The sequence below is a fragment of the Acromyrmex echinatior genome, chromosome 4 (genome assembly GCF_024713525.1).
Source record: "Acromyrmex echinatior isolate Ae372 chromosome 4, ASM2471352v2, whole genome shotgun sequence".
Lineage (NCBI taxonomy): Eukaryota > Metazoa > Arthropoda > Insecta > Hymenoptera > Formicidae > Acromyrmex > Acromyrmex echinatior.
This window is the reverse complement of record NC_141855.1, coordinates 533,055-546,836: the sequence shown is the minus strand read 5'-3', so window position 1 is coordinate 546,836 and position 13,782 is coordinate 533,055. Positions and strand designations below refer to the sequence as shown.

Here is a 13,782-nt window from a genome sequence, read left to right as displayed (position 1 = left end):
ATTCAGAATAATTAAATAGTAATTTTCCTTAACACACAAACGCGCTTGCGGTTGTGCAAGACACATAATGTTATATTTATTATATAGAGGAAGGTCAATGATAACGACACATTCTAAAGATTAAGGGGAAGTTCTACTTTGAAGGGTAAAAAATCGATTTTTTTAAATATTTTTTTTGCATCTCTAAAGTGTGTAGAATATGACTGTAAAAGAATTTTACAATATTCAAGATGTTAAAGCAATTTATGACTTGTTGAATCGGATTTTACACCGGTCGAAAATTAAGCTCAACGATATTACGCGCAAAACAAGCAAGAATCAAAAGAAGAAGGGCTCAAATGCAACAAAATTTGTTCTTCGAACAGGAGGAGAAATTGACTTATAGGTCAGGAATCGCTGATTAAATGTAAGTTGCAAAATATTGAAGTTAACTAAAATCATTATCATAAAGTAAAACTTTATTTTTTTCTCGAATTCATGTTTTTCAAACTGGCGGAAAATATACAGCTTCAATCAATTATCCAATTGACTTGAAGTTTTTTCTCACGTAAATAAACAATTTTTATAGAGTCATGAACCTAAAAATGTCAAATTTTCCAAAATAACTATTTCTTTGAAAATGAAAAAAGTTCGTGAAAATTGACTATTAATTTCAAATGGCTGCCATTCTGGCATTCTAAATTTTCAAATTTTTTAAAGGAAATGAAGTTCATGGTTCCACAAATTTAATATATTTTCATAATAATTTCATTAATTTTTTTTATTTCAGATAAATTGTCGATAGCCAGAATTTCCCGCTACGTATGCGCGTTGCACGCTCTGATGCATCTCTATACTACAGCCGCCATTTTTTATTTTTAAAAAAAATTATTTGTACGCTGAAATATATAAAACATAATGCTAGAACATTATTTTGATATCTCCTTCCTTTCCTTATGAAAAAAATTAGTAAAAAATATATAAATTTTGAATTTCTAAAGTAGAACCTCCCCTTAAGTTAGCTTATGATCTATCTTACAGACAATGCTGATTTGTGCTGCATCTCGATTTTATATTTAAATTTATTATGTGTTATGAAAAATAAGAAAAAAATTAATTTAGGAAGGTACAAACATATAAAACGATGTAATGTTATAATATAGCTATTATTATTTAAACTACGCAATTTGTAAAAGAAAATCGTACGAATTTTATTTTTTGCATTTATGGAATTAATTTTTAGTATCAATTTTGTATAGAAACAGACCATAAATATATATATGAATTTTTACTTCTTTAATCATATAAACATATTAAGTTTTTATCAATATTAATAAAATACAATAGTTAGTTTCTAAGAAATGAGGAGGTATTTCTCTTCAGGAGATATACATCAGTATCGACGACTTTCGTCTAATATATTATTTTATATAAAATAATATAACAGAATATAATTTTTGATAAATATACTTCAACTTTTTTTGACAAAAATAGAATTGAATTCGTTCAAAAAAAAATGTTTAAGCAAATGACTTATTATAACTGTTTTGAGCAAAACATTCAGTAATGTACAGAAAATACATAGAAAATACGTAGAATATAACTAATAATATAGACAACAGCAAAAACAAAATATGTATAAACAGTGTCCTCTAATGTTTAATTTTTTAAAAATCCAAGACGTAAGTATATGTACATTTAGCAAAAAATTGTTTTAAAACTTTTTAGAAACTCTATAGTTTGACGACCTTATTCAAAACAGGAATCAATTTTCATGTATATCGAAATAATAGATTTGTCAATATATCTACCTTTTCTACTTTGTTGTACAATTTCTGTAAAACATCCTCGCATCGCTGCAGCGTCTCGATCTTCAACCTATTTCGTCAATAATATTCTAATTAATAATCGAATAGCTGAAGCAATTTTTTTTAATAAATCACTTTTTACTAATGAATTCGTACGCTCGGGTATATAATTTAATAAGAGAACCAACTGACTCCTTCGAATTTTAATAATCTTTGAATGTTAAAATGTAGAAATAAAAGAAACGTTTTTTTATATGTGCCGAGTCGGAGAGAGTAAAAATTTTCTTTGAAAAAAAAAATCGGTTTTTTTTTTAAGAGTAAATATCGTCGAAATTATTACAGATAGAAAAAATGTTTTAAATAAAAGTTGAATGGTTTCAAGAGTACTTTATAATTAAATAAATATTTTCAATTAAGAATCTTTATTTTAGACCACATATGTGAGAATATATGTTGAATTATTTAAAGCAATGAAGATCCAGTTTCGTAATAGGCATTTAAAGTTCTAATATTGAAATATTTAAAATTTTTTTTATAAAATAAGAGATACGTTTTTTCTTTATATGCATTGAATCGTATATTAAAAAGGTAAAAATCTCCCTTGAAAATTAGTTTTTTTCTTTCAGAGTAAATATCGAAACTATATAAGAGAAAGAAAAAAAAATGCTTTAAATAAAACTTGAATGGTTTCAAGAGAATATTATATAATTATAATTATAAAAAATTTATTCAAATAAAAAATTTGTTTAATTTTTTGAAGTTATCTTATTTAAATAAATGTTTTATGATCATTATAAAAGTATTTGTAAAATCAAACTTGTATTTAAAACATTTTTTCTATTTCGCATAGTTTCAATGGCATTCATTCTACGAGAACAGAAATCGATTTTTTTTAAGATTTTCATTTCCTTAACGTGCTATTTAGCACGTATAAAAAAACATCTCTTATTTTTATCGATATTTTAATATCCAAAGCATATTAAAATCGGAGGTCAGTTGATTCTGTGTTCCATTGTAAGTAATCTAATATGAATTTCCATTCAACATACTTTCGCCTGCTGTTTGATAGAATTCCGTGCAGACTCTCCATTTTCTGCAGTTGTATTTCTCTTGTTTGACTATCTTTGTCTTTAACTGAGTTCTGCAGTCTCTCGATCATCGCTTCCAAGAATGGAATGTACTTTTGCATCTCTGCAAACTTTTTGTCGTATTCGTCCATCTTGTTCCTTGCTTTCGGTATACCTGAATTCAGATAAAGAAATACGTCGCTCTTTTATAACAGTGTACAATTATAACAGTATACCGTTGTATTTTTGTATTTGTCTGTATATCTGTTAGACGGAATCAATTGAATGCTCGCTTTCCCGAAACTCTTCTTTTTATTTCTATTTATTTCCATTTATGATGTAAGAATATAAGATGTTTCATTGCGTATGATGATGGTGGGATAGAATTCGGAACAGCTAATCAAAATTTAGTCTCAAATACAGCGCGACTGCGCAACACAATAAGCGCATTCGACATTTACTGTCTGCCGAAAATCTATAGCGCACATTACATATACTGTATAGTTTCAGCAGTGAATATAAACGAACCTGTTATCATTGTGATAACATAATATAACTTAAATTTAATCTATCGTAGATTATAGATTGTTTTTTCTATTTGTGGCAACTCTCTTATTGGTCAACACTGCGCATCTCGGCAACGAAACACCTTGTATTCTTACATCATGTTTCTATTCACAAGAAATATCTATTTGGAATCGAATTTTAGTTCCAATATGTGTGCGATATATCTCCGTGCAAGAGCCAATGGGAAAAGTTAAGCCTTGTGTCCACGATGTTAGAAATCTGAGATCTTGGATGAAGAAAGAATTGATGAAATTGCGTCACATTGATCATGTGACCAAATTATTCAAATGTGATTTGTTAATTCTTTCTCTGTCCGAAATCTCGGACAGATTTCTAGCATCATGGACACAAAATAAAAAAGTTCCGAGATGGACAAGTAATGTCATATTAAAAGGCTACTTAAACAGAGTCGAGTGATATCGCTTATCTTGGAGAAATCGGGAAACGTGGCAGAAATCGTTATCAAAGACAATAAAATTAAAAATTGTTAGATAAAATATTCCGCGAATTAAACAACAAAAACTGTATTATTAAAAAAAATTGTATTTATTTTGTATCAGATTCTTTGTCGCACGTCGCTTGAAAATTCTCCTCTAAATTATGTGTTTAAGCAACAAAATATTTGATTAATTTCCGGGATATTTTGACGTCTTAGTTAACAATTTTTTTATTAATAAATGTAATAACATTAGTTTTATTGACTATTCATTATGATGTCTCTCATGTTACCAAGATAAACGATATATCACTCGACTCTGCTAAGTCCTTTAATACAACAAATAATTTGTATATCTCAGAACTCTTTTTCACTTTGGCCAAAAAAATAGTCCTAACATAACATCCATTTCTTAAAGGTCACTGAAAAACAAACACGACCATCTCATTTCAATATTCCACATGCACGCATCGGTTCTCGTAAATGTTCAAGATAAAAAAATTTTTTTCTATCGTCAAGCGGAATCTTACGCTTATAAATAATAATTTTTGTGAATTTTATACATTTCGTGAATGCACTTACGTCGAAATAATTGTTATTGTAACAGCGCGTGAAATTTGAACTATCGTCGCTTGCGCGCGCGCGCGCGGACAAGAGCGCGACATGGTTGAGTGATTTCGCTATTAATTATTTATCTTCATTCGTCGAATGTAAAGAGGTATATTCTTTCATTAACAAAAAGACATTTAAAACATTTTTATCGGCAATCTCATAATCTTTTGCGAAGGGTCCTGAATAATCTCGCTTTCAAAAGAGACTTTCGATAAATGCTTTGGATGCCGTTTGCTTTATTCCGATTCCTCGGTAAGCCAGCAGATATTTCAGATTGAGCACGTAAACAATGTTTCTTACTTTCCGTCGATTAATGTTATTACATTAATCCGTCTACTTATCATAGAACGGCGCAGCATAATGCTCATCAAACGTCGTTCATAAACGTTAGATGCGCCATAATTTGCTCATAATCATCATCGAAGCGTCAAAGAGCACAATTCATAACTCTGTTTTTCATTTTTAGAAAGGAGATTTGGATCTTTCGTTGAATCAATATACCGGTTAAATTGGACTGATAAATATTATATATCGTAGAAATGTATCACTGTTAATATCACTGTTAAGCTCACAACCCCCATTGTGACGAGACCATTGCAGCATCTTTCACGCTGCCGCGCGTTCGTTGGATGAATATAAATATAAATATATATATATATATATATATATATTGCGTGGCGATCAGGCCATACATTCAATTTCTCTCTTATTCTCTTTCTCTTCCCCACATTCCACTTCCGTAGGATAACGGAGCGAAAACCGCATGACAAACGCGCAAATATCACTCCTTGTCCAATGCGGGCGTCCGTTTCACTCAAATTTTTGTAAAGCTTCTCCGACGTTCACACAGAGTTGAAATGCCGGGAACGTCCTTCGGCAAGCGTTCAATCTTCGTCAAAGGGACTGAATGACGATGCCCCGCACTTCAACCGCGTACACCTTACTGACGATCGATTATTTTCCAACGATTCTGTACGCTTTGTCACCGCCGTTGTTCGCATTGCATACAGGGTGAATCATAACGCACTACATTGAATACTCTTATAAAATAAAAATGATTTTGGTCGAATTCAACTCTGTAACACTGCTTTATAAAAATATTCTCAATTTGTGAAACTGGCAACTCCTGGTTTTCATTAGAATAACTATCGTGTATTTATTGTGTGATTTAAACCAAATAATCGCAATTGATTTCGCGAACAGACACGAATCTGCAATTGGTTATTCAGTTATATTATTATAAATTCCAAAAAATCACATGATTTTGAAAAAAAAAAACGTTATCATGTGTACAACACTTCACATGTTTATTATACGGTACATGCGGAACACCATGTATATCAATATACGCAGTCGCATTAAACGTACGCACGTAAGTGATATCCCTAGTTTTCGCTGTAATAAACGTTTCGCTGTAAAAACTTTTCCACTAAAGCTATAGCTAATCATGGTGATGCTACAGGTGTAAGAGATGGATATTGATCCATCAACCCCTTTCACGCACAATACTGGAGCGTCTGTTTGTCACATAAAAGCAATATTTTCGGCGTTTTAAAAACAGCTTTCCCTTAGATAACCGCTATATTGTTAATTTATAAAATTAAAACCTTTATTTTGAGATATATTTGTAGATTTATGGTATTACATATAATTTTCTTAGATGTATTTATAGATTTAAAGTATTACCGTAAATCTAAAATGGTTTTAATTTTACAAATTAATTGTAGCCAATTAAAAATATATTTTTTATGGCGAATGATATGTTAGAATAAAATATAATCCGAAAAGGATTATCATTTAATTCGAATAATGCGTGAACAGCGTAAGGTTCAATTCGAAAAGAATTGATTTGCTAGCTTAAAAAGAAAAATTATAAGTATTTCTTGAAAGTGTGGCGTATCGTTAAATAAATCGCTGTTTAAGCAATAATAGAAAAAACATTATTGCTTTACTAAGTAACATTTATGCACGATATACCAAATGCATAATCATGAGGATAAATTATAAATTATAAAGTGAATACGCGCGCGACACACACACACACACACACACACACACACGCACACACACACACACACACATTGCGCGCGCGCATGTTTCTAAATATAGTCACTCAGATTGTTAAAAATTTGCTTAAAGTATACAATTACAATATTTTTTTTTGTTAAAATAAAATCTTTTGTAATAATATTTTAATACATGTCTGGATTTAAGTTTCGCAAAGTTTAAATTTTAAATTTTTATACAAAACGTTTAAATAGGCTTTTATATCACGCTTAGATACGTTTTTATATAAAACACTTAGGAAGACTTCTTGCATCATGAATGAATAAATAGCAATATTGCGGCAATATATATCTTCTTTACAAACGTGTATTCAAACACAGATATTGCGGCCACATTAATTTATGCCGACGGGATATTATGCATGAGTGGGCCGCATAATATATACCGGAAACATCAAAGTTAAATTTGCATTAAATGTGTGCGCCATTGCACAAAATGTTATTTAATTTTTTCAACGTATGTGTTGCTAAGAATGCTCTATTAATAACACATTTCAGAAAATATGAATTTTCATTTTTCTTTTCATCTTGAACAAATCTTCAATGTGAAATTTAATTTCACATACTGTGTGTCAAGATAATAAATTTTGAAACTAAAAAGTCATATAAAATGACGCCGCATTGCACTTCCATTATTTGTGAACCTCGTGTATCCACGATGTAGTTAGAAAAATAGAGTTTCCACTATTTTGCAATCTTCTGTGATAAACGCACGTACGTATAACTTTTCTTTAAAAAATTCACATCACAACACATAAATTTATTAATATAAGATAAACATATTATATCACATACTTAAAATAAGTACACATTAACTGAAAAGCCAAATTTAAAATTATCTTGTAATATCTAATATATTTCACAGAGTTTTATCATACTTCAGGAATTTTCCAAAAATTGTTCGATGCGTGCTGCACATGTAAAGGACTATTTACAGATCTGCAGGCCTATTCTGTAATTCTTAACGCAAGTTTCGTCATCCGTATATAACAGAATTTGCATTAAGAGTTACAAAATAGATTTTTTAGCTGAACTTCCTGTGCACAGTTTATCTTTCCTTTCTTTTTCTCCAACATAGAGAGAAAAAGAAAGAAATGAATTATACAAAAAATTTAACTGAACAGATATTATATTTCTAAGGTACTATGAGTATTCGAGCACCCGCCATTTTTAATCTTTTTCTCACTCTCTTGCTTCTCTTTCTTTGTTCTCTCTCCACTCCATTGCTGAACTGAGAAGATTGAAGAGACAAAAAATGAGAAAAGGACTAAAAATGGTGGAATACCTTTATTCTAGTGCCTTTCCAGGCGAAACGAACAGATAAGACGCCATATTTGATTTTGGCGAAAATCTGCAGTCGACAAAGATCGTAATAAAATTGTGATATTTCTATTCAGACTGAAAATATCAAAGCAAGATGCCAGTTGTCGAAAATCATTCATCGGAAACCAGAAATATTTAAAGTTGAGATAAGTAGATTTAGATTGTAGCCCAAGTTGCAGAGTTTTAATTTTGATAACCCCTAGAAACACTTTCTCAAAACAGTTGGAACGAAAATGTGATGTTCACTCCGTTGGAAGTAGAGCACGTAAAATCAATCCATATGAATCAACTATAGGTCACATTCATATATTCACTTTATTCAGATATTACTAATAGACGAATGAAATATTCACATACGTACCATAATATCATATCCTGAAGAGCCTATCAAAATTAATCGATGTCCACAATCAGTTGTAGGCACTTTATCCAAAACATTTTCTATCAAATTATCCTCGCTGCATATTACTATGCATCTCAATGTGCACAGTTTCGAAGAAATGGAGAGACAGAAGCCAAATGGAAGCCTTCTTTATGGTTTAACGCTACCAGTAGGTGGCGTAGGTTTCTATCATGGGGGCGCCACTTGATTAAAAAATTCAGGTTTTCTGAACAACCGAAAGTTTTCATGAATTTTTAATAAAAAAGGCAGTTGCCATTTTTATCGCGTGACTGTCCAAAAATTCAGATAGATACGTCATTAGATCGAAATTCGAGAATATTTTAAGTGAATCTTAACAAAGCATCACGATGCCTAAGATGGCATCAGTTATGACAAAGACTTTGGATCGTTCGCTGCGATCAAGATGGCAAAAAGACTAAAAAGCTATTATAAAGAATCTAAAAATTCGACAAGCTCAAAAATATTCTGAGGAATATAACAGCAAGATGCAAAATCAATTTTAATATTAATCTAAAATTTAATATCAAATATTAGGAGATTTATATTTAATTAACATATATATATATAACTAATATATCGTTACACACACAATTTCTATCAAATCATGCCATTGGAATAATTATTTAAAATAACGACCAAATTATATGTACAGAAAATTTGGAAATGTCCACAAATTCATTTTTTGCGTATTACGATACTCGTTTCCTTAACGCTACAGAAAATAATAAGTTTTTTGAAAATCTCAAAATTTTCTCGAATCTTCAAAAAACGCAATGTTACGCTCGTAAAAATAATTATAGTCGATAACACGTCACTCGTTACGTTACGTAAACCACGTCAATGGCAAATTAATAAAATTTGTATACATATAAATTGCGAAGAAAGCCTTTCTCTCTGTCCCTCGGTTTTTTCGTGTTGTACAAAATTCTTCGACGATGCACAATAAATCACAGTAGAGCACAAGCAAAAGACAATGTTGTCTCTCCTACAAGAATGTTACAGAGCTGAAAGCCTCTCGCGTTAGAACTACGAGCTACGAGTCAAAGTCACGTCGCATAATGGCGACTGCATTTGAGATTTGCTGCTAGGCAAACGAACAGTGGGATCAAAAATTATTTCGGAACGTACATTGTTATACGAAGCTCTCAATATTACAAATCATGCAACAAAAATGTGAATTAAATTAACGAAAATCTACTTCGTATGAAAAAACATTGATTGCATCTCCCATTGCAATCTCGATGAATAGCAACAAAATGGATTATAACAATTGGTATAATCGCCATTTAAATATCTGTCTAAATTATTAGCAATACAAATTGAAGAAAGAACCGTAGTAGTGTATAAACGAAGGACAATAGAAACGAACGCGATCCGTCAAATTTTACAATTACTGCCTCCGAGAAAATAAAAGAAAGAAAAATAAACAACTAAAAAATAAATAAATAAATAAATAAATAAAAATAAGAAGCGATTTTACTATTTGCGCACCTGATACATCACCCTTGAAAGCTGATAGCCGACAATGCGTCGATTATCTCCTGTTTCTCGGTACGATCCTGCGTCCGGAACGTTCCAGCCCTCTGTCTTTCTTTCTCTTTCTTTCTCTCCCTGTTCCCGCAACGAACGTATAACGAACGTTTCATCGACGCGGCTCCCTCCCCGCTGCCGTACCAACATACACAAAAGCAACACCACGCACAATATCAGCAGTTACGTCGGTACTGGGGTCTACTAGGCGAGACATTTCCTTCTTTCGTGGTTTCTTGCAGCGCTCTCTATAGTTGTTTGCAACGCCGATACGGAGAACTAGAGCACCGACGAAGACGAGCAACGAGTTTCGGCGTTAACTTGTGCCAACGCCCAGAGACATTCGTCGACCGTCGTTACTCGACTCCGTCGTGGCATCGGTCCGTTGGAACAGTCGTAACCGTCGCAACTGGCGGTGCTCGAAGCTCCAACATTATAGAAGGCGAAAGCGAGTCCAGCTGTTATCCAGCAGTAACAAACAGTCGCGGCCAGCAGAATTGTCCACTTTACAATTTGTGTATTTCTTTTGTGTACCGTGATTTACCCGAAAAAAGAAAGGACAATCCAAATCCGCTTCCTTTCAATATAGCGTTCTCGCTCTGTTTACCCACCTTACTGATCTATACAGATCTATTTTATTAAGCAGAGAGCCATACATCATATTTTGCGGATTTTTGCGTATTTTCGCAAAGAGGAATCGCCACTCGCAACTTTTCCTCGCGACGTTCTTGCCAGCACGAATAACACGTGCATCTACCGGCGTCTCCTTTGTCTCCTCGTTGATGAAAACGAGGTGATATCTCTTTCTTTCTATTTCAGGTATCTGAGATTTTCACGTACGAAAATTCCCCAGCAGATTTTACCCCTAGGGGGAAAATTGAATAAAGCTCTCAAGTATGCGACGCAAATTCCTATCGATTTGCATCACGACAGGTTAATGCGACGATTTCCTGCGCACATCTGGTCATCTGTCAAGGTTTCAATGACATTTCGCCTGGAACGTCTCGCTTTTCTCTAATTGGGCCGCTCGCTTCGGAAAATTGCTGTTGCTCATGTTTCATATGTTAACGAGAACCAAACATCACATACACAAACATACATACACATTCAGACGCTAATAAACGTATGATTATTTTTACAATCCGATAACGGAAAAAAAAAGTGGAAAATATATTATTCTTATATGCTCTTCCAGCTGGCCTGACGATCGATCTTAGCGATTCGAGCGCTAAACAATGACAAGCATCCTAAGCCATTTTATCGCGCAATAAAATATTGCGTCTATTTACCGTTACGTGAACTGTGCAGAAACGCGAGTCCCGGCAATTCACCAGGTGCTATTATTCAGATACCCCTCCTTCGGATAACCTCCTGTTTCGGGCTAGATGAATCGCTGATCTGGTCAGTCGTTCCTCAGCCAGCTCAGCCTTCCTCAGCCACATGAATCATGCGATCGACCACTCGCAACTCGTTTTACTACCTATCGGAGGACGAGCATCCGAGCTAGCTTAACAGCCACCACGTTGAAACAATTCAGAACAATTACTGCCTACGATTGTTCCACGTTGTCCGTCTGCAGCATGTTCCATCGATTCGGAACTCTCGGATTCGAGTACTCGAGTAAAGGAAATGAGTTAGTACGAGCAATGTAGCGACGTTATCGTCATCTCACTTGACTACGAGGCGAGACGCCGAGCGAAAAAAATTTAGGCTACAGCCTAATCGTAGTTCCGACCTTGCTGCGCGACGTTACTGCACATAATGTAGCGTTTCTCGAAGATTTGTGGATTACGTCACCAGGGCTATCCTGCCGGAACGATCACGATACCCGCGGCTTAATCGTTAATCCCGCGATCTATGTAGTTTATCGGTTTGAATTCCGCATCGTCGAAGGTTCTCCCTGCGTCTCTCACGATGATCGACGCAGATCCGACGTCACGATGGACACTTTCGATGAAAGAGGGGCGCCACGACGCCAAGGACCGGTAGCAGCAATATTGGCATGGAGCACTGCGATGTTATGGACGATTCATCATTATTATACATATACATATACCTTATATACACACACACACACACACACACACACACATATATATATATATTGTATATATGTGTATATGTATGTATACGCGCAACTCGCAAAAAAACTCGCACGAGGAAAATTGTCTGTCCGTCTGTCTGTCTCCTTCCTTTCTCAACTGCAGTCGGTCTTTCTTTTCGTTTGGACACGTGGCTATTATTTCCGAAATATCCTTTCTCTACCTTTTCTCTTTTCCGTCCCCTACTTTCTCCTTTTTTTTTTTGTGTGTATACCAATCGGGATGAACACGACAGCTAATCGCGCACAATCTAAACGATCTAATTCGCGACGAACGCGAAGGGCGAGCGATGCTTTGTGAAATGGCGCTGTGGCGAGTTTCTCTCATACTCGCATCTCGGCGGGAATTCTTCAATCGTCGCTTCGTTGTGCCGCGACATTCCCTGACTCACGTATGTCACGGAAAGACACGATTGATTTTCACTTACATGTGAATAACTCCCTTCCACGTTAGCTTGCCCTCGGCTTATTGTACGTTCCCCGGTAATAAAGCCACGTGACTCGTTATGATTCGATTTTATTTATATATTCGGGAAATCGTGCGAGCGTCAGACTAGGCCTATTCTTTTTGGCTTAATGACAACACTGTTTGTTTCTCATTCTTTTCTCTCCACGTTGGAGAAAGAAAAATGACGAATGTGTAAAAAGTTCAGGTAGTAAGAACAAGCCATAGGTCTCTCTTATTCACTTTACATTTCCGTATCTCTCGACATTTAGCAAATATGAAAAAAAAATTTTAAAAAAAGGCAGAAAGATTGAGAAAAGGGATTCTATAGGATCTCTCGGAATAAAGAAAGCACAGAATTCACGAGCGATCTAATCTAAGAGCCAATAATTAATAGTCACGAACGTCTCGGATGTTATAACTCGCAGTACAGACGCATGAACTAGTAGCTAAATGAATAGATCAGTAGATTTTTATACCATTTCGCATAATATAACATGGCTGTGGCGTCTGGGTTCTGGGTGACAAGGGAGAGTAGGAGAAATAGAGGTAATGATCCCTGATGCTCTCGAGGCGTTTATAAGTTAAGCAGTATTCTGGGCTCGAGATATCCGAGGCTCAATTAGGCTCAACGACCCGCAACTCAGCTCCACTAAAATATAACACATATAAGAAATCATATTTCTCGCTTTTCGCAAGCGAAACTCAAATACGAATTGCAAATTAGCTCTCGAATTCGGTCGCTTTAAAATTTCAAATCGAAATTTCACGTTCTAACGAATCGCTGAATTCGAAGTATTTTGCCAGAGAATTCATCGAGAGGTTCTTGTTCCGTCATTCGCACACGTCATTTCGCACTTTGATCGCGAGCGATCCAAAACACTTAAACATTTTCGAATCAGTCGGGACTCGGAGAAGGTAAGACGGAGTGAGAAATAAAAGATGCAGGAAAAATCAAGGAAAATAGTACTTCGGTTTCCGAGTGAGCCACACCTCCCCCAAAGAGATCCGCCATCTTTTATTTTTATATCGTCTGTAGCACCGTGTGCGCCCTCTAGCGCGGAAACGTAGATACTTGGGAGTATCCGGTTGCTTGCGTGATATAAGAATATAAAGCCCATTCTACAATTGCATAAGCTAGTTGTAAGTTGTTAGGCGCGTTCACACTTTGACGGAAAAGCGGAAAAGCAGTAACCAATCAGAACTCTAATTGATAGTCTACAATTTCGCCTTTTTGTACTACTTACTACCAGCGCGAGTTCTGATTGGCCATTGCTTTCCCGCTTTCTATTTTTGCCCTAAGTAATTGTAGTTGTAAGAATTAATCAATTACAGTCAAATATGAAGAAAATATTCGATTGCGATTAGTCAATTCTTACTAGGCTTTCTACAATAAGTCATTATCTAAGTTTTAAATCTTAAGCTATATGAAATTAACCAATCAT

At 34.4% G+C, this 13,782-nt stretch overlaps 1 protein-coding gene across 15 annotated transcripts in view; it reads right to left on the bottom strand.

The window, feature by feature from the left end:
* LOC105147547 (uncharacterized) overlaps positions 1 to 13,370 on the bottom strand; it is a 32,035-nt gene extending 18,665 nt beyond the window's left edge. For 4 of the 15 annotated variants that reach the window (XM_011058641.2, XM_087405888.1, XM_087405889.1 and 1 more), the window contains exons 1-3: positions 8,220 to 9,727; positions 2,837 to 3,029; positions 1,791 to 1,857 (exon numbers count right to left, since the gene is read on the bottom strand). In XM_011058641.2, coding sequence (XP_011056943.1) covers positions 1,791 to 1,857; positions 2,837 to 3,006 — 237 coding nt within the window. In that variant the 5' untranslated portion in view covers positions 3,007 to 3,029; positions 8,220 to 9,727. The other 11 variants (XM_087405876.1, XM_087405880.1, XM_087405881.1 and 8 more) reach the window with 11 other exon arrangements.
* Positions 13,371 to 13,782: the final 412 nt, after the last annotated feature.